The following is a 21483-nucleotide window of genomic DNA, read 5'->3' on the forward strand; positions in this document are numbered from 1 at the left end:
ATAGCTGCAGGCAGCAATACACCAGTTCCAGTTTAGTCGTGTTCCCCCTGGGCCACAGCAGAAGCGGCACGTCAGCGTCACGGCAACGCTTCAGAAACGCTGCCATGTTAATCAATGTGGAAGGTCACACCAAGCGGAAGTGTCAGCGTCACGAAATATTGAATTACCAAGCATGGTATTCATCAACCACACACACACACACACACACACACACACACACACACACACACACACACACACACACACACACACACACACACACACACACACACCCTTATGTAAATACAATTTTATCATTCCAGCAGGAAAACAAAAATCATGCCCAGGAATATGCTTTGTTTTTTACTTCATACTTGGGAAGTAGTTTTATAAATTTTATTAGTCTGGTATACAGGACGAGAGCGGAAGGGGCGTGATCTCCTTGCTGCTTGGAGTCGCTACGTGTGGGCTCGAGTCAAACTCCCTTGTCAAGCAATAGGTATTTGAAATAGAGAAATCTGTGGATTTGTTTACAGGGCACTACCATTAATGTTTTATCAAATGTATAAGCATATGTCTATTTTGCATGTTTTTCTTCATTTAATAATCGAACCACAAATAACTGATGACAAAAAAATAACCAGAAGACACTTTATGACAGAAACAGCTGAATAAATACACATAAATAGACAGTGGAAATCTCCCGCATCCTCCCCTGGTTAATGGGACGAACCCACCACTGTTGTCCCTGGCTTCTCCCACGGACCCACGGAGAACAACCGGCGCCACCTTCCGCTTGGCAATAGGCGCAGTGTGTGAATAGACTATTACTCATTCCAGCGATAACACGCGTTGTGTTTATTTATTCTAGTTGCATTCAAGCCAGAAATGGATGTGTGACATACAAACAATAAACGCTAAACTCACAAACTAATCCAACTATTTAAATAAACAAACAGGCTCCAAATGCGAATGGAATGAAAAAGCTGAACAATGGTTGAAAACAAAAGCAAAGATTTACTTAATCTACTTACCCATTGAAAGTTGAGAAATTTCAGAATTTGAAGTTTAAGGTCTTGAGAAAGCTGCTTACGTAGAAAAAGTGAAGATGGACCCGGACGAAGATGACGGCTGGAGGGAGGTGGAACTTATGTCTGGTGAAGCGCGAACGTTCGACTACTTTGGGTCAAATCCCGTCGGTTTTTCACTCATTTCTGCTCCGCATGAACCACGAGATGTTTGCGACATCACGGTTCTAACGACACCTCGACCTCTTCAGGACAGTTTTAGCCCAAAGAGGAGGAAAATAATAAAAATCTGAACGACAACAACGGGGGTCCAGCCCGCACCCTGAATTAAGACGCAAGACTGGCTGTTGCAGGTAAGACCATGCCTGCCTAGGACCAGTAACTACTCATTTTCGAGAGCAAAGACTCTAGATAGGGCAGTGGGAAGCAGTGCCTTTGTGCCTCTTATCCAGCAATCCATAATCCATGGCATGTGTTTACCCCCCACGGTGCACCAGTTTCCTCCTATCTCCAAATATGTGCAGATCGGGCTAATTGGAGAACCTAAACAGGTGTCCCGTTCTGGCTGCCTTCCTGTAGGCTGAGATATATCGGCTTCAGCCCCCACGAATAGCGATACATGGTAAAGAAGATGAAGTGAGACTTTTTCAAGCTCATAAATTTTCATCCATCCCATATGTTTGAATCTTTCTGAACCCCAAATAAGAAAAATGCAAAATGGATTTTATTTCACTCTGCTCAAGCGAATACCCCCAGGGATCGTCAAAGTGTGATCTTATCTTATCCTTTTTTCACATCACCTGATCTTATCTTACTTATATTTTTTCGGATTGTATCGAAAATGCAGGGTATTAATAGCTGTAGAAGTTGAAAGAACAGTCAAAAAAATAGATAATAAATAAATAAACAAACAAACAAAATATATATATATATATTTATATATATTTTAAATATATGAAATACATGTAGTCTATAAAAAGACGTTAACAGGGAGTAGCACTTGAACGCTACACTAAAGCAAAGTACAGTATGTGACAGGAGTAAACAGTAAATAGTGCATAGTACATGTAATAATATAAGTACTAGTAGCAAGTGGTATGTTGAACAACCTACAAGCTTTATGCTATTTTACACACACACACACACACGCACACGCACGCGCACGCGCACGCACACGCTACCACACGTGCGCACGCACACGATCACACACACACACACACACACACACACACACACACACGCGTGCACGACTTAGTCACAGTCATAGTGCTACTGAAGTGTTTAATCAAGACTAATGTAGAAAGGTCCCATTCAGCTGCCATAAATCATTTTGGGCAAGCTCAGAAACCAGAGATCATGGCTATACATCAAAGTCCCCGCAGCTGGCACAGCCATATGTGCCTGTTGCCTGCTAGCACTGTATAAAATGTCAAGCTTTTAAAATCCAATATTATGCCGCCACAACCCCTTGTAATAAGAGAAAAAAGCACGACAAGCTGTAAGTGAAACATTTTTTTTGGCTGCGGGGGCTACCGACTTTTTTCGCCGCTGCCGTCAAACGCGGAAAACAGAAGGCGGCGTGCGCCAGCAGATCGGGGAGCGCCGCACCTCAATGGGTCCGCGGTCCTCTCTGCATTCACCGAGCGCCGCCTCCACGTCCCGCGTGAGTCGTGGACTCACGTCGAGCTGCGTCGGGGTGGAGGCGGGTTCAAGGCACGTCGAGGCTCTTTGTTTTCACGGCTGAACGGCGAAGGGGTGCAAAGCGAGAACCGTCACGCGGCGCGTTCTCAGCCAGTTTAATCAGCGCTTTAATCTAGGCAGGCAGCGGAAAGGGGAAAAAAAAAAAAACTCGGTTATTTGGGAGTAAATATGACTTGGGACTTGGATGGACTCAAAAGAAACGGTAAACACAGACTCCAGAAGCTCCCCTTTTATGGTCCAAACTTTTTCCAAAAAATGAAAAATACAAAATCCCGTAAAGTCCGCGAGTTAACAACTGCAACACATACCGTATGTAATGATGTTTTATTCTGGCAGCGAACATTTCAAGCAATTTTAAGAGGAAATTAAATGTAATGTGGGATTTCTGCGGCCCCCCCTCTGTATAATAAACAACAACTTTCCCAGAAGTACAAGACGCACAAGCACAGAAAAAACACAAAATAATGACTTCAGCAGGGATTCCGCCACATCTTGCTGATTACCTCTGATGAATTCACCGCATCAAAGAAGACGACAATTAAAACCTAAAACCTGCTATGAGGGAAATCACTTTGTCCGGGCGTGGAGCGTGCGGGACCCGAAATTGACACGAGTGCCGCCTCAGAAAAAACCTTTGCTTGAGGCCAATAAAGTGACTCATAAACGGAGCCCTCGCGGCCAGGCTGTAAACCACACCGTGACGTTCACCTTCATTCTACCTGTTTTTGACATGATTTTCACAGTCCGTGGAAATGTGGGATTTAACGGTCCTACAAATGAATGTGTTATTGTTCAAAACACATCAACCGCCCCCCGCTGCCGCCGCCGCCGCCGCCACCACCACCACCACCCCGCCGCGTCCGAGGGCGAGTGCCTATTTCGTTTTGACACACATCACACCGAGCAGGAAAAACCTCCTCGAGCCTCGCCCGGACGCCTCTCGCATTTCAAAGGCGGGGTCGCGACCCTCTCATCTCTCCTTCCAGGGACACACGTGGAGGTCAGGAGCCACCTGTTCTGAGCCCGTGGAGATGCATCGGAGGACACATCTGGCCCTTGGGGGAAACGGGGCCGCGCGGGGGAGGGCGGCGGCAGCTCGCTCAGCCGTGAGGCGGTTGACGGATTCATTCCCAGAGACGCTGCTGAGGTCAGCGGAAGGGGGGGTTGGGGGGGAGTTGTGCTTTTGCAGGGATGGTGTGAGAAGAGAAATTGGTGTTTGTGATGTGCTTACAGCTGATCAGGAGACCAGCTGGCTTCCTTGATGTGGCTGTGATGACGTGGGGATGAGGGCTGCTCTTTGTTATGTCATTATGACAGACAATGTCCAAATATTACCCTTTGATTTGATAACAACAACTCTATCTACCAACCAACCAACCAAACAACTACCTAACCAACCAACACATCAACTAATAAACTAACCAGCCAACCAACCAACCAACCAAACAACTACCTAACCAACACACATCAACTAATAAACTAACCAACCAACCAAACAACCAACAACCAAACAACTACCTAACCAACACACATCAACTAATAAACTAACCAACCAACCAAACAACCAACAACCAAACAACTACCTAACCGACCAACACATCAAGTAATAAACTCACGAACCAACCAACCAACCAACCAACCAACCAACCAACCAAACAACCAAACAACTACCTAATCAACCAGCACATCAACAAATAAACTAACCAACCAAACAACCAAACAACTACCTAACCAACCAACACATCAACTAATAAACCAACCAACCAACCAACCAACAACTACCTAACCTACCAACACATCAACTAATAAACTAACCAACCAACCAACCAAACAAACAACTACCTAACCAACACACATCAACTAATAAACTAACCAATCAACCAATCAACCAACCAACCAATCAACCAACCAACAAACTAACCTACCAACCAACCAACAAACTAACCTACAAACCAATCAACTAACCAACAAACTAACCTACCAACCAATCGACAAACTAACCTACCAACCATTTAACTAACCAACAAACTAACCTACCAAGCAACCAATCAACCATTCAATCAACCAACCAATAAACTAACCTACCAAGCAACCAAGCAACCAACCATGCAAACCAATCAACCAATCAATCAGAACCTGAGCCTTGGAATGGGCTGTCGGTGTTGGTTCAGGGCTTGGACCTCATTTACAACCAGGTTTCTTTCTGGGTCTGCGGCCGCAACACCAGGAGGTGACACCATGAGGTGACACCATGAGGTGACACCAGGAGGTGACACCATGAGGTGACACGTTTGGCTTCAGTTCACCATCCTGGACACCAACGGACGCCATCAACGCTGTTCAGGGAAACAGCATATGGAAGTATTACTGAGCCCAATAGTCTCATGGGACGAGAAAATGAGAATATGTATCACAGCTAGAGAGAGACAGAGAGAGAGAGAGAGACAGAGAGAGAGAGAGACAGAGAGAGAGAGACAGAGAGAGAGCGATAAAGGGGGCGTGTACCATATGTGTATAAATCCACAGATTTGTAAACGCCACATGCTACCTCCCAGTTTTACGCCTCGCCTTGTTTTCCACAGCCTGGGGCGGGACGATGCCCAGCAATGAGGGGAAAACTTTTTGGGAGGGCAGCGGGCGGAGGACGAGTGTGTCCTCCTCATTCTTTTTCAGCCTTCGTATTGCGGACCTCCTGAGAGAGGTGGAGACGGAACCGTAAAAGAGCCCGATATATTATTTTTTTCCTCTTTCTTCGAAGGTAATGTATCAAAATCCCAGACCCATGAAATGTCTACTTCTCCGGCATACTGGCGCTCGTAACTCCGGACGCTTCGGAAAACGGGGAGGGGCAGGGATGAGACGGAGCGGGAGGAGACTCACTCGTTTTTCTCCAGCACCAGGACCAACCGTCGGCCTTCCACCGCGACCAGCAGCCGGAGCGACGCAGGGTAATCCTGAAAGAAGAGATCGGTGTTACCGCGAGAAGGGACATGGCACAGAGGCGGCGGTGCAGTTTGTCGAGATAATAAACAAACCTCATTCGGTTCGGCAGGCCTTCCCAGCCGCAGACATTATACTCCACGAAATTAATGGAAATCGTTCGAGGCGTTTATTCTCAGATGCACGGGATCGATCTCGACCTGCCGGTGTTGATGACCGTCGACCTATTTCCAGTGTTGTTTTCAAGCTCACATCATTCACGGAACAGATCCGCAGGTTTGGCCTCAGGAGGCACCTCGGCCATGAAACCCTCCACAAGTTTCAAATTGAAAACTCTGCTTTATAGAGTTTGGTCCAGAATTAGTATGAGCGGTGCCATTCGGGGACATGCGTGAAGGCTTTTGCAAATTTTGCTGCAGTATGGCACTTTTTTTTTTTTTTTTTACGTTCCATCCGTCACGATCTGTTCGTGACACAAGCGATTCGGAATGCGCCGCCTTTGAGGGGTTTAAGCTCGTTTTTTTCCCCCGACAGTCGGTGGAGACTCGAGACCGCCTGCGCTGCGAGGCGGCGCCGCCAGAAACCTCACGGATCGCGGCGATTTGTAAAGCCGTAGAAAGCCGGGGTATGATTCGACAGCGCGGGGTGCGGGGAGGGAGTCGGTACCAAATGAGCCCAAGCGGACCCGCACGGAAAAACACGGGGGCGGAGCGCGTGGAGGGACCCCGCGCGGGGAGGAGCCAGCGGAGCGCACACTTGCGCGGGGCGGGCGAGGCTCGGCGGCCTCGTGGACATTTACCCGGGCCGCGAGGCGGCTGAGAGGCGTGGGCGTGGACCCTTCCAGCAGCTGGGGCTCCGTCGTGCCGTAGCGCTGTGGTCGCCGCTTCGTAGCGGCTCCCTGCCAACCCGCCTTGTCCGGGGCGATCCCTGTGAAGAGAGGGAGCTTTGGTTCAGATTAAAGCGGAAAAAAATCCATAAAATCATCCGTCGCTGGGCGTGTTAGGCTGCAAGTGTCAGAATTCCATTCCAGACGGTCGGAAGTACGCCTTCTTGCTTTTTCAAAAGAACTGAACCTCGTTATATTTCCAACGGGAACTTCAGGTGCAAGGAAAGCCGGTCCTTTTGATTTCTTAACTCTTAGTTGCACTTTAATTGTAATTTACAGGAGCAACATTACGTGTTCTTGCACAAAGCTGTTTTTCGACACAACAATTATTATCCATCTCATCTATCATTAAATGGCCGATCCATAAGATCATCTGTGAGCGGTGGATTACACTACAAGTCCCAGAGTTGCATTCGAAACTGTACGGTAACGGTTTGGCAATGTTCAGCACATCAAACGACCTTGAGTTTTTTGAAAGGTGCTATAAAACTTTAAGTTATTATTGTTATTGTTATTATTATTATAATCATTATTATCAACACTGAACTAGCTACAGCGGTTTATCGAATTCACTGCGACTGCCTTTCACCCCTTCGCCGGTAAAGGCGGACCCCGCCACCGTCAAGGTGAACAGCACTCAGAGCAGCAACGTAAACAGCGCATACATAACACCTTGTTTTTTTTACAAGGTGCCAACAAACAAAGGACCAAATATGGGATTCTTCCAACAAAAAAATAGCATGGATTTTCAGCTTTAAGGACTCAATGATTAGTGATGCCGGACTTCCTGGACTAACAAACGCACACCCACCAACAGGCGGTTCGACTTGAGTGGTCGGGGATATGGTTGGAAATATGGCCCTGCCAGGTCTTCAATAATTCAAGCCGACCAATAATGTTGGAGATAATGAAAGGCGGCACAAAGGCAGACGCGCCCCAGACGTGGTGCACAGCAGCGCGATGCACTATAAAGGTTTGTGGACAGTGGCACTAATACAGACTGCTGGTAGCTCACCGCGGCCCCTGTGAAGTGCCGCGGTGGAGCCCGACCATCAATAATAAATGCTCTTGTGAGGGGCGCCGCTATTACAATAGCTCTAGACAGGAGGAAAGATTAGAGATATGAAAACGAAAAAAAACAACCTAAAAGGCTCTGCCGTTATTTCGCTTTTGTCTTCTCCAACGCGCTTCCATACTGTCTCTCCTGTTCTTCTTTTTTCCCCGACACACCCCCCCCCCTTTTGCACGCAGGTCATTTTTTACTCAAATCACGAACGTGGAAGCACAATTTATAAAGTCGGAAACCAATTATGTGAATTTCCCGGAGAGGAACGGACCGGCCATTTGAGACTCACGGCGATATGGGAAATAAGTAGCGGAGAATAGATTATAAACCTTATCGTTGGCGCCGAGCAGAACATGGAAATCCCCCAAAAAATATATATCCTGCCTCTGTTTTATTAGACTCGTTCCACCTCTTTTCCCTAAGGTCAATATGGCCGTCCCTGTACTCCCATGGCCCATAGCGGGCAAGCCTGAATGATAACAGGGACGACGAGAGAGCAAGATGGGCGAGACGGGCGAGACGGGCGAGACAGGCGGAGGATCGGAGTCTCGGAGAGCGAGCGGTGGAAGCTCTGCCAGGAAGGAGACTGTGGTGGGAGCCGGAGTTCTGACTCATGTCCCCTAAACCCCGGGGAGGGTCTCTCGCGAGCGGAGGGTCCCGAGTGTACAGGGAGCGCCAATACCGCCAGGATCAGGGCTTGTCTTAGCCTCGAAAGCATTTCCGTCGAGTCCCAAGCAAATACCGGCCGGCCGCATGTGGCCGTCCACGCGTTCATTAACCGGCGGCTGACGGGTGGTTCCTGCACACGCGAGTCATGTGTTCATTTCTGAGACATTCCTCGCCAGAAACGGGCTACAAGGGCGCAAAAGCGCATTTCTCCCCGTTCCGCTCGCTCCCTTTGAGCCAATCGCCCCCAGCCCGGATTACAGGTCTGCGTACGCCTCCGCAAATCACTTTTCAGCAGATGAAAATCAGCGCCGCGCAAGGTCCCGCTGGCTTTTCCCCGACGCCGTTCAGGTGATAAATGGCGTGGTCCTGATTGCAAAAAAGCAGCATGGCCAACAAAGTCGGAAAAAAAACAACAAAAAAAAAAAAGAAACACCGTCACCGGGGGGGGGGGGGGGGGGGGGGGACACGAACCAAAGAGCTGCCCGAACTACTCCGTCACCAACACTCACTTCCACTGGTTTGAAGACGGGTGTGGCACCTTTGATCCCCACCCCCAACTGCCATGGAATGGATGGATGCGATGAATGATGGGAGAGGGGATACCAAATATATACAGTTCATATATACAGTACAGTATACCAAATATATACAGTTCATATATACAGTACAGTATACCAAATATATACAGTTCATATATACAGTACAGTATACCAAATATATACAGTTCATATATACAGTACAGTATACCAAATATATACAGTTCATATATACAGTACAGTATACCAAATATATACAGTTCATATATAAAGTACAGTATACCAAATATATACCACAGTTCATATATGCAATACAGTATACCAAATATATACCACAGTTCATATATACAGTACAGTATACCAAATATATACCACAGTTCATATATACAATACAGTAAACCAAATATATACCACAGTTCATATCTACAGTACAGTATACCAAATATATACCACCGTTCATATATACAATACAGTATACCAAATATATACCACCGTTCATATATACAATACAGTATACCAAATATATACCAGGTTGTATATAGAATACAGTATACCAAATATATACCACAGTTCATATATACAGTACAGTACACCAAATATATACCACAGTTCATATATACAGTACAGTATACCAAATATATCACCAGATATCAGAGATGGGAGATCATCAGATATTCTTGCCTTTACACAGGGATACTCCTAATACATGACATTGCATTGCTGGAATTGTTAATCACTATGAACTTTAATATGAGATATAATATGAAGTATGAACTTTGACAGGAATTATACCCGTTCACACGGTGTCCACTGAAACCAACAACGACAACATTTCCATGACCCCGGCTCGTGCAGCAACGAAGCGTTAACAAGAGACTCCTGCTCGGCTGGGGCAGTTTCTAGTCACGTCAGAAACAAATCAATTATGATTTGTTCGATACAAAAAAGGCTTTAATTAAAAAAACAACAACAACAATAAACAGCTTGATTCCCGACATATAAAAGCAGAAGAGAAAACAAATGCTTGAATGGCTCGTTGGCTGCCCGGACGGCAAAATTGATCAATTTCACAGAAAGAGGAGAGGACAGATAACAAAACTCCCACAAAAGAAGAAAACTTACTCTTCACTCCTCCACAGAACAGATATGCACCTCCAGCGGCATTAGTGAATTGTTTTGGTGTTTTTCAAATTATCTTCGCCCAAACAGCCCAAGTGTTTTTCCGGCTGGTGGCAAAATTACAGTTCGATGGAAGACACTTATAGAAAATGGACAAAATGCCATCACGGAGACAAACATACGGAGCGGAAAACATCCAAGTTGGAAATGCCCGCATTCAAGGCAAGAAGGGAAGGGGAGATTATCATGAAAAATATATATAATTTCCATCACAAATAAATCACTTTGCAGACCTTTGGAGGTTTTTTATCAACAAACAAATGAAAAAAATGAAAAGATGAAAATAAGATTACTTAATGAAGATTAGTATAACCTGATAACAATTACATTCACAGCACTGAATCAAGAGGCTAATGCAAGTTAATGAACTATCTCGTAAGATTTACGTTATAAAGTGTTGGTTTCATCCACTGGGCTTAACATAATGATCTCATTTTTATTTAGTGTAACGGCATCAAGACGCTGCCGTACAGCTGACAATTTCTGTGAGTGAATTCTCTGCATTTTGCGTATAATTAATCATTATAATTTATCCCTTATAGACCCATACCAATAATTCCTTCTGTGCACAGAATGGCGCCTCGACTATTTCTATTTTGTATTTTTCGGCCATTTTTACTTTACTTTTTTGCGCTACTTTTTTTATTCTATTTTATTAAAAAAATAAAAATACTTCTGGTCCATAGAGAAACGAACCAATCCTCACCATGACAACGAACCAATCCTCACCATGCTATATGTACAGTGCAGTAAATGCACCAGGCTCATTCTAGTTCTGATTCTGAAATCCACACTTGACAAATGAGTTTGGGACCTTAGCACCGAAATGAAAATGCATTCCTGAGCGTGTTATTTGTTAACATTACTGTACGTCACCTGCACTTCCCAAACTCATTGAATTAGTGAGGAGTATTGTGCAGAATAGTGACTTTTTAATGCCTGTGAAGCTAATTTAGTCAATGTATTATTAGACCAAAATGGCAATTCGCAGCCTCGCCCTCTTAAAAAAGTCTGAAGCTGCAGGTTTTCGGGGTGAGTGATAGCCCCATTTCTTCAAACTTAAAATAGCCCGTCCAACGCTCTGCTCTCAGCGTGCAGCAGACTCCCCATTTATCCACAGTTCATAATTACCTAACAAGGGCAAAAAAAAAAAAGAAAAAAGAAAAGGACCTCCATTTTTCTTTTACACAGGGAAATTTGAGCACGTGCCGACAGTAGTTAGTTGATTCTAGCGGTGAAGGGGAAACCGAGCCGTATAAACACAGACCGCAGGATCATTAGGAGCAATGGAACCCGGGCCACGGCTGTCCTCGCTCACCGCACACAACCCAAAATATGCTACTTGGTGGGAGTTTGGGAGAGGGGGGGGGGATAGACGTAGGGCGGACGTGGTACCCAGCTTGTGGCTTGCAGCATGGGAGGCTTTTACTTTGTGGCTCAAAACTTTTCCAAATTCCACTTAAAAAAGAACGGAAATGAGCTCTTGTGTTGCAAGATCAAGATCGCCAGGCGGCTGTAATCCACCTCATTCATCAGCTCCAGACAGAATAGCAGCTCCAGCGGAGCAAGTTTCACTCTGAAAGTGACGACAATTCGCAGTGATGAAAGGTTTGACTCTTTTTTGAGATTTGATTTTTGACAAGCGAGCCGTTAAAAAAGACTCTTTTGATTTCCAGACTCTTTGTTCGTCTGATTCGGTCGGCCGGTCGGTCGGTCGAGCGAGCGAGGGAGGACTTTGGGCGAGCGATGAACGTGTCAGAGGTGTCGGAGTTGTGATTCCGATTCGCCCAAGAATCACTGAATCACTAATTTGGGTGGAACGCAAAGAGTCAATCCGTCACTGTGGCAATTCGGCCCGCCCCACGCCAGCCGAGGGGCGTTTTCAGGGCCGGATGGAACAAGCCTGTGTGTGTGTGTGGGCGGGGATGGGCGATTCACCCTGCTCTGACGAGCAACAGGCGTACGGCCACCCTGAATCCCGGGGCCCTTCGACCCAAGACAGGTGCCGCTGCTTCAACCACACCACCCCCCAAACCACAGTCACGTTCAATGCGAATTGTGCCAAATGCATTTGACCACTGCGAAGGAACTTTTTACACAGCCAACTTTAAATTGTCAGGAGCAAGTGAGTGACAATGACTCGTAGTGACAACTCCACCACCTATAAGATAAAAAAAAAAAAAAGCCGCCGGAGTCGTGCGCAGAAGGATTTGAAGGCAGATCATCAAAGAGGCTAGAAGCCATTGAGTGTTTCAAACGCAAGGGGAAACTCATTGAACCTTACCAAGCACTTGACATGAAATTTATAAATAAAAAGCACAGATTTATTCAGAGCTCGCCATGGTGTCGTGGGGCATTGATGTTAACATTAGATTGACTACTACAACTATAGCACAGCATCAAAGTGTTTTTACAATAAAATAGATACACTGTACCGTCTGCAGTGACAAAACTTTTGGAATACCTTCTAGTTATACCCTACTATAAGCATATCTTTTAAGTAAGGGTGCTCTGATCGATTGGCCACTGATCTTATGGGCAGATATTGATTCTAAATAGTATGATCGGTGATCGGTTATAAAGGCCGATCGTACGAGCGGATCTGATGACGCAAAAAGGGTTGGAGAGAAACTTTCTCTTCCCCATTATGCACAGTGCTTTTTTGTTTCGTTCAGTAAAGCAAATGGACCCTCATTTAAATAAAACATACAAAAAATAAATATGATCAAAAATAAAAACAATTTTTCTTTTTTTTTGGGGGGGGGGGTCTCCGCTCTACTCCACTTACGACGTTTTAGCACAGCATGGAATATTGTAGATGTGAAGAGGAACAAGCTGTCTGTTGAAAATGCGGAGATGTTTATATGTATGCAGAAAAATATGCCATTTATATGATATGAATCCCTCCGTCTCAGGCTTACTGAGCTAAAACAACATTTTGTCTATAGCCTTTTTTGTTGCAGTTTTTTAAAGTTGGAGTAAATTGAGTTCCTGTGTTTAATTTTTGTTTTTGCTCCCTCCGTATATATAATTTATTCTAACTTGGTGTGTGTGTGTGTGTGCACATTAAGCGTTTATTCAAATTTTTATTTTATAAAAATGTTATTTATTTTATTCCAAATCAAACCCATACTGTTAAGCTCTAAGCTGCTTATTTAATTATATATTTTTATTTTTTATTATATGTATATATATATATATATATATATATATATATATATATATTTTTTTTTTTTTTTTTTTAATTCTTTGTGTCTCAAAGAGAGAATAGAATATGTTGCCTGCCAATAAATAAACAGTTGTAAATTCAGGATTCACACTTTCTCGTCTATTGATTTTAATATTTGATTAAATAATCATTTCAGGATAGTTAAATAAATAAATAATGCCGCATGATAAATAGAAGGCTTCAAATAGACCCTGTGATCGGTATCGGTCAATACTGCTTCCAGAAATTGTTGACCGGCCCTAAAAATCCTGATCTGAACGCCGTTACTTACACTTATACCCACTTTGAAAACCCATTTTTATAGATCTGCTTTCATGTAATGTCACACCCTTTCTTTATCTATTTTGTTTTTTACTTGCGTATTAACTTATTTTCATTATCATATTGTATTTATTTATTTATTTTTAGTTATTGTCTCTTTATCCACTTTTTCAATGTAATGAATTCCTGTTTAATTCCTGTTTATTAATGTTTTAAATTCATGATCTGAGCACACTGCTTTTAGTTCATCTCTCAAAGTATTTTGTAAACTGTGTTTTTTAAAGGTGCTATATAAATAACACTTTTATTATTATTATTATTATTATTATTATTATTATTATTATTATTATTGTTATTAATATTATTATTATTATTATTATTATTATAAACATAAACTATCATAGGCTATGACACTTGACATTATATAATATGAGCCATAAATATTTCCAACTCATGGTCGGTCATGTCAGTAAATTTTCACTCACTTCTGGAGTTTGCAAGGTGTGTGTGTGTGTGTGTGTATGTGTGTGTGTGTGTGTGTGTGTGTGTGTGTGTGTGTGTGTGTGTGTATGTGTGTGTGTGTGTGTGAGAATGTGTTTCTGTTTGTATTTTAATTTCGCTGTATACCAACATTAGTTTACTTGAAAAATAGTTGGTTGACGCCACCAAATTTTACAGACAGACATTTTTATTTCCACCATAATTCTCACAGGCCCAATATTCCTCGAAATCTTAATTTTTTTATTTTTTTATTTTTGGAGTTTAAAAAAATATCAGGGGAATTGCCGGCGCGGTTTCCGAGGGGGAGAGGAGAATCTTTATTTGGTCAATCCCAAAAAAAACACATCCACGACCACGAGGAAAACGTACAGAAGACCACACATTTAAAAAAAAAATAAACTCCACGAAGGGTGTCGATATCACACGCAGGATTCTGGATTGCTGTCGTGGCATATTCCGCTCCCAAAGATTTGTGCGACTAATTAACTGGTAAATCATTTTAATTCACAGAGCAGCAGCTGGTGTCTCACTTTGGAAACGACACAGCCCTTGTTCCCCGAAACGGCACCTGATGATTTAAATTGGTGGTGACTCGAGAAGTAGCCTCTGCGTTTCTCCCATCCCAGCTGTCCTCCCTCCAGGGGCAGCCAGGAGCAGTGGGCAGTCCACTTTGCCAGCCCCCGGGGACCAATTCCAGGCGAAGGATCCATGTCGCGGTCAGGGATGGACCGGACAGGAAAGTGTTCTGCATGTTTTTAATTGGGGCCTTTTTTTGTGATGGGGGAGACCCGTGTGAGCACGGGAAGAACGTGCAAACTCAACACAGAAATGGCCCTCATCGGTAGATAACACACGGGAGCACAGCAAAGGGGGCAGCTTGAATTCCATTCCCCCCTCCTACGCCACTGAATCTCCATACCGGAGTTTGATTAAGTCTAGGAAACCCAAAAGAAAGTAAAATAAACAGAGCGGTATTTTTGGCCGACCTCCTGTGGTTCCTGGCATAAATAACACCACGTTCAACAGCGTGTCCGCTCTGTGATGTCTACATGCGCTCCTCCTCTGTTGGATGGATGGATGGATGGAGTAACGGAGGAATAAAAAAAAAAAAGGTGCTGAAGGCTAGAACGGAGGAGCCACGGGCAAAATGCAAAGAAGAAAGCGCCAGAAGAGAACTAAAGCAAAATATGGAAGACAGGCCAGGGAAAGAGAGGGCGTGAGAAAAGGAGAAGCCAATTGAAAAAGAATTTCACAAAGAAAAGAAACAGAGACGGAGTGGGGGAGAGAGAGAGAGAGAGAGAAAGAGAGAGAGAGAGAGAGAGAGAGAGAGAGAGAGAGAGAGAGAGAGAGAGAGAGCAGGAGAGAGAGAGCAAAAGGGAGAGGCTATAATTGTGTCCACATTCACAAAGGGCTTGGGGAAAACTTCACTGCTCCTGCCCTTATGGTAATAATGAGTAATGCATTTGCATGTATATTAGAGATAAGGCATGAATAAGTCATATAGGAGGCGTGTGCCATGTTGTTTGTTTCCTGGTAGCGCGCTCTTTATGTGCCAGATAAGAGGATTACATTGAAGTACCCGCGCCGTAACTGCATTGAAAAATATAGGACTAGATATGAGAGAGGCGGTTCTATATGGGAAAGTGTACACTTCCTTGGTTTGCGGTGCCCAGGGAGCCATGCCGTAAAACCCATATTAATATGCTCAACGCGTCCTTGGAGGATTGACTTTGATGTGAAAACCTTTCATATCTCAGATGTCTGGCATGTAATAGCATGGAAACACTGCCGTCTGCGAAGGAGCTGTGACTGGTACTGTCCTTCTGACAGCTTTACTTTGCACATATTTCCAGTGTTATAAACCATGTTGGCAGAAGCTGAGCTCTATGCTGGCTCCTCCAAGGACTGAGGCTCTCCCTCCCATGTTTTTATGAAACACCGCTCTCTCCCATACCGGAAGGGTGCTATTCGATGGGTGAGGCTGGTAGAGCGATGGAGCAGGTTTTATTTATCTAAGTGTAGCTGCGTTCTTTGTACTTTTCGGGACTCGATAGCTGGCGCAACCAGAACGCACAATACCACAGGGGCATGGGAGACCTTAAACAGGCATGGATGAGTCTCCATTTTAATGGCATTTGTTTTGTACCCGCTGCTTTTACCATGTCCAATATCAGCGCATCTCTCAATCTGCCCGATGCTGCTATCAGCCCACTGTGTAATTACTCTGTATCGGAGCCATTCTGCTTGCCAGAGAGGGTCCGTCTCCGTGAAAGTCGTTTATTTTTCTGAATCCTATTCATGAAATTACCACGCCGGCGTGGCCAAACAGCAGTATCCAACCACATGGTGGGACGCACCAGATTACAGCTCTTTACTACAAACACACCTCACTGGGGGTTTCGGCTTGCCTACCCCTGCAGCTCGACTTTAAGAGCTTAGTCATAATTGCAACCAAATTAAACTCCATATTCATCCACGTATCACCGGGCCTTCAATGCGAGCACTGCGACGGCAGCGCTTCTGCCTGTGCATAAAAAGAGGAGAGAGAAAAAGATTCACATCAACCCTTGGAGGAATACCTGGGGGTTAGGGTCGGATTTAGTTTACGGTTTGACCAAATCACCAACGAGTTTCATTTACAAGGCCGCTCAAACCGAAGTTCAAATTCGCTTTGAAATTCACCAGGTGTATTTTACTGATTTATGGATTCAATTCTAAGAACAAAGTTGAAGCTGGGGAACATATTAGAGAGGGACTATTATGCTTTTCCTTCTTTTCTGTCATATACATGATGTTACAATGTGGGATGTTCATATCAGACGTGGCCAAAGGGTCAAATAATGAGGTAAACTAATGACAAAATCATCGCTGTGAACAAAACGCTCTGAACGCTCCGTTTCCAAAGGTTTTTTCCTACTTTCCGCACGAGCTGACGTCAGCCGGTTACGGATTTCTTTCCATGGTCATCTGCTCCATCTCATCCGCTGTGCGTTTCTCCAAACAAAACCAATACAAACAGTGTGTATTTATGGTAGATCTATTTATTTATTTGATTTGATTGAATCTACCGATGTTTACATCAAACAAAAAATCGCCGCGTGCGACGGTCCCGGCGCGTCCTGGCGCAGTGTCCCTCACAAGCCTGGAGCACGGACACAAAAGTTTGGAAGAAACTTTTAAATGAGGCCGTGTAGATCTAATATGAGCGAAGAATCCGCAACTGGTTTGCGTATTTCTTGCCTCAAATTTGTTCAAAAACAGATGCTGGTGGACTGATAAGGTGAAATAAGTGAAAGTTTACAGAGTAAATAAAACAGAGCCGGGAGTAAAGTTCAAACTCACTTGGAACAGTTTGTGTTTAGAGGCTCAAACGCATAGTCTGAGTGGTATTTTCAGCAAAAAAACTTTAAAAACATGGTTTGGGGACCTCAGAGACCGTATATTAACCTGTTAAAAAAGGAGCATAATAGGTCCCCTTTAAGGAGAGAGCTTTGCCTCTGCAGCCATTCCATATTTATGGAAATTCCCCACTACACATCTATCCATCAAGCCATTTTCTCGACGTCTGCTTATTCTTTTTGTGTGCAGAGGTCGGTGAGATCCTGTTCCAGCTCACTATCGGAGGAACATCCCTCTAAGATCCGAACATCCCTCTAAAACACAGTTTTATACACCGACACACGCCTGCAGACAAATTTGGCTCACCAATTGCCCTAACCGGTAAATCTGCAGATGGGAGGAAAAGGAGGCATGTGTGTAAGGTTGAGACGGGCAGGAATGACAAGGAGTCAATTCTTAAGAGATGGGTGGATGGGGGGGGGGGTGATAGACTTGGATGTAAACAACGGAGAGATGGAAATGGAGTTTGGATGCATCGGCAAATTACCACGTCGGAAAATGAGTGAGGTGCAACATATGGAAGAGAAAAACAAAAGTTAATGAAGAAGGGGAAATGTGTGGGGAACTAAAGGGGGAAGAAAGATGCGAATGGGCTTCTCGGTGGGGTGCATGGGGTTGGTAGTGGTCTTCATGATTCAGCACAAAATGTATTTGGTAACTACGGCCTTTGATCTCCGACTCCTGTCGACCGCATCATCTACCTGCGACCCCGTTGTGACCTGCCGTTAAAATACGATCCCGGTTCACCCTATCGCCACTGGACGGCTAGAAATACAGCGTGTGTGAAAGCTAGAAACCGCCGTCTTCGAAAAATTAGACGGCGCTCTTTCCAGTCTGGTTGGATGACAGGTGCAAATCTTATGGCCCGAGTAAAAACATCCTGTCAGTAAAAGTACAAATAAGAAAATTTGGGTGGCAAGCCTAGTTCTAGTTTATTCATAAGAAACACAGGACTCAACTTAATGATTCATATGGCAACCAAGCTATATGTGGATCACTTCAAGTTTATTCCAAGCCCGTCACACAGAATGCCTCAAAGGGCTTCACCAAGACCAAAACATCAATCAATGTGAAGAACAAAAAGGTAAAAATGCATGGACAATGACCAAGTAAAAGGGAAGGCAAGCGCAAATACAAATAGATGAAACATGACAGGCCACTATCACATTGCCAACTAGGGGTAGGCCAGACAGTCGTGAGAACAAGCATGTTTTAAGTATGTTTCTGAGGGATTCAATCGAGTCAAAACCTCTGATCAAAGGAGCGAGGGAGACTACTCCGAAGGGAGGGCAAAGAGACTATACTGTATGAAGACAAACCACCTTTACTGCTCGCAGGAAAGACCACAACTGGGTCATTTGCATATTAGGCGGGCAAGGGAAATTGGATCACAAGTGGTCATGGAGACGCGTGTTGAGATACAGTACATGTGAATACAAATGTAACCGCTGTCCAACTCTACAATCTGCATACATCTGCATATCAGCTTATGATACTTAGTTGTTTTTATCTTTCAGGTTTCCTACCAACACCTTAACTAAGCTGCCAGTATGCATCCCTTCATCACGGTGACTCCTGAAGAACATACAGCTGACCTAAATACTGCATGTAATGAGAGCTTCACCTACATGGCTTCTGAAAATGAAGAGCAGCGAAAAAGAAACAAGTAAAAAAAGAGGAACAGCAACCTTGAACAGTTGTACAATTCGAGACATACACAATAAGAAGTAGCTAAATCCAACGTCATCCATTCATCCATTTTCATGACTCAATTTATTCCTGCTCAAGAGAGGGGCTGAAAGGGACAATTTTCAACAAAATACAATTTAAAGTTCTCCAATCAGCTTATGCTGCATATTTATGCAGATGGGAGGAAACAGGAGAAGACCAATGCAAACATGGGAAGAACATGCAAACCCCACGTGGGTAGGTGCCTGAGGAAAGGTTTGAGCCGAGGTCTCTCGTGCTGTAATCGACAGTGCTACTGTAAGGAATCCAACGCTCTGCCTCTTGTGGCATTACCTCGGAAGACATACCCAGACATCATTAGAATTAATTCAATACAATATAAATGTGATAACCAAAACCAATTCAAGGCTACCTTGACATTGGTCTATGTCATCATCGGGCAGGCATCCACAGTGGTGAGCATCACCAATAGTTCATTTTCTATTGACTTCTGTCCCTAAAGAAAAATGCCCTGTGGGGACATTAAACATTTACTCTGCTCTGCTCTACCCTTGCCAGCTACGTACTCTCGTTTTCATGGTCGAGTGTGTACTTGAGTGCAAGCACTTCGCTAAGTTACAAAATGGGAGTCTTCCTTTTATCAAATTAGGCCAATGACATCTAAAGAAGCCTCAAAAGTATATTCTCTCCTCTTTCAAAAGCAGGGAAAAGATTTTTTGGAGGTAAGCTTCCACCGAACACCAAGTCCTTCTCTGTTGTGCAGACACCAAATTCAATATCACACTTACACATACTCACACTAAATTTAAGACTGTAAACTATTAGATTGACATTGAATTTTTTTCATAAAATTCTATATTTGTCACACGGCACACACACTACAACACATGCGGAGACAGCGACCAACTTGTTCTCAGCTTTTAACCCATGCCGGCTTGTCCAAATCTTTGGTAACACCTGCACAAAGCAGTTATGTAGTGCTAGGGCTATTTAACCATCAAAGACAGTTTTAAAAGTATAGTTCTTGAAGGCTCCCTTTAATAAATTATAAAAAGTATGATTATGAAAAGCCAAAATAAGAAACTTCCCTGGAATGATCAAAAAAGGAAACACTTAAGATCTCAGAATTCAGTGCTTTCACAGGTTGTCAGTTGCTGGATATGTTTTATATTTGATGATTGGATTGAAGAAGCAAGTTCAATCGCAGGGCACTTGAAACATCTAGACGCCTTGTCCTCTTTTCCCTGAGGAGAAAGGGTTCAACGTTTGTTCCGCGTCTTCATCTTAACATGCATTGCAACCTGCGACTTATATTGTGTGACTTATAACACCGGATTTGGCCCTCAAGGACGGTGTCAAATACTGTAAGAGCATTGCACTGGAGATACTTAAGAAAAATACTATGATGGGGATGAGAAAATTGACATCGGCCATACCCTGCATCTCCTAACCTCTCTGCTGACTCCTGATCTCTGTAACCTTTATTCTTCTCCAACATCGTGACCTATATCCTCCAGACGGCCTTGTTATACCGACCTGTGTGCTGCTGTGCGCAGCTTATTATTTGCAGCTGAGCCAGGATAAGCTGCTCGGGCAGGGGGAGAGCACAAGTTCCGAAACCCTTTCCAGAGAGTCACAAATCTAAGACTTCCCCCTTTAAACTAATTTTCACAATCTATCCTTCCACCGCTTATCTGTCTCGTCGGCAACACTCGCCAGGCATGATGTAATTGGAGCCGAAACAAAGGAGGTGTAAATTCTCGATGAGGGACCCCCATGCCTATTCCCAACAGAGCAGACAATTAGTGGACAGACAGTGTAAACAACCAGGGCCCGGGGATGGTGTTGAAATAATAGTAACGTTAGACTTCTAGCTCTGTCCGCGAGAGCCGCTCTGAAAACAAGGAAGTCCCTGATGTGTTGGAGGTGGCTGGGAGTAACTGCATAATGTGTGTTTATATATACTCTATGTGTGTGTGAGTAACATGTAGTCCATTGCATATGAATGGATGTTTATCCATATGCACATTTTTTATGTTGAAATGGTGTTTGGGGTATGTTGATAGGGGACTGGGGATGGAGTGAGATATATGAGGAAAATGAGGTTACTGAGGTTACTACAATCCGTTGCTTTCCACCTCACTTTTCCCCAAACAAAAAATGGATATCACATATTGGCGTCACTATGGCAACCACGGAAGAATGAGGCATTTTTTCAAGTGACAATAATTGAGAACCGCTCAAGTTTGAAACAAAAGTTTGAAAGACAACCCAATCAAAAGATTGTAGTCACTCAGTCGCAATGAGGCCACACAAACGTGTGTGTATTTCTCAGTTATTTGTTAAAAAAAAAAACCTGTTGACTTTGAAATCATTGTTTTCAGGAGGGAGTACCACAGAAAGATATTGAACAGCTCAGA

General features: G+C 44.0%; 1 protein-coding gene across 2 annotated transcripts in view; it reads right to left on the reverse strand.

Annotated features, from left to right (window-relative positions):
- adam12b (ADAM metallopeptidase domain 12b) overlaps window positions 1-21483 on the reverse strand; it is a 95643-nt gene that overhangs the window by 67583 nt on the left and 6577 nt on the right. Inside the window, exons 2-4 of one of the 2 annotated variants that reach the window (XM_080016816.1) lie at window positions 8779-8826; window positions 6448-6575; window positions 5589-5662 (exon numbers count right to left, since the gene is read on the reverse strand). In XM_080016816.1, coding sequence (XP_079872942.1) covers window positions 5589-5662; window positions 6448-6575; window positions 8779-8826 — 250 coding nt within the window. The remainder of the gene's footprint in view (window positions 1-5588; window positions 5663-6447; window positions 6576-8778; window positions 8827-21483) is intronic. The other variant, XM_080016817.1, reaches the window with a different exon arrangement.

Source organism: Zeus faber (genome assembly GCF_960531495.2).
Source record: "Zeus faber genome assembly, chromosome: 16".
Classification (NCBI taxonomy): domain Eukaryota; kingdom Metazoa; phylum Chordata; class Actinopteri; order Zeiformes; family Zeidae; genus Zeus; species Zeus faber.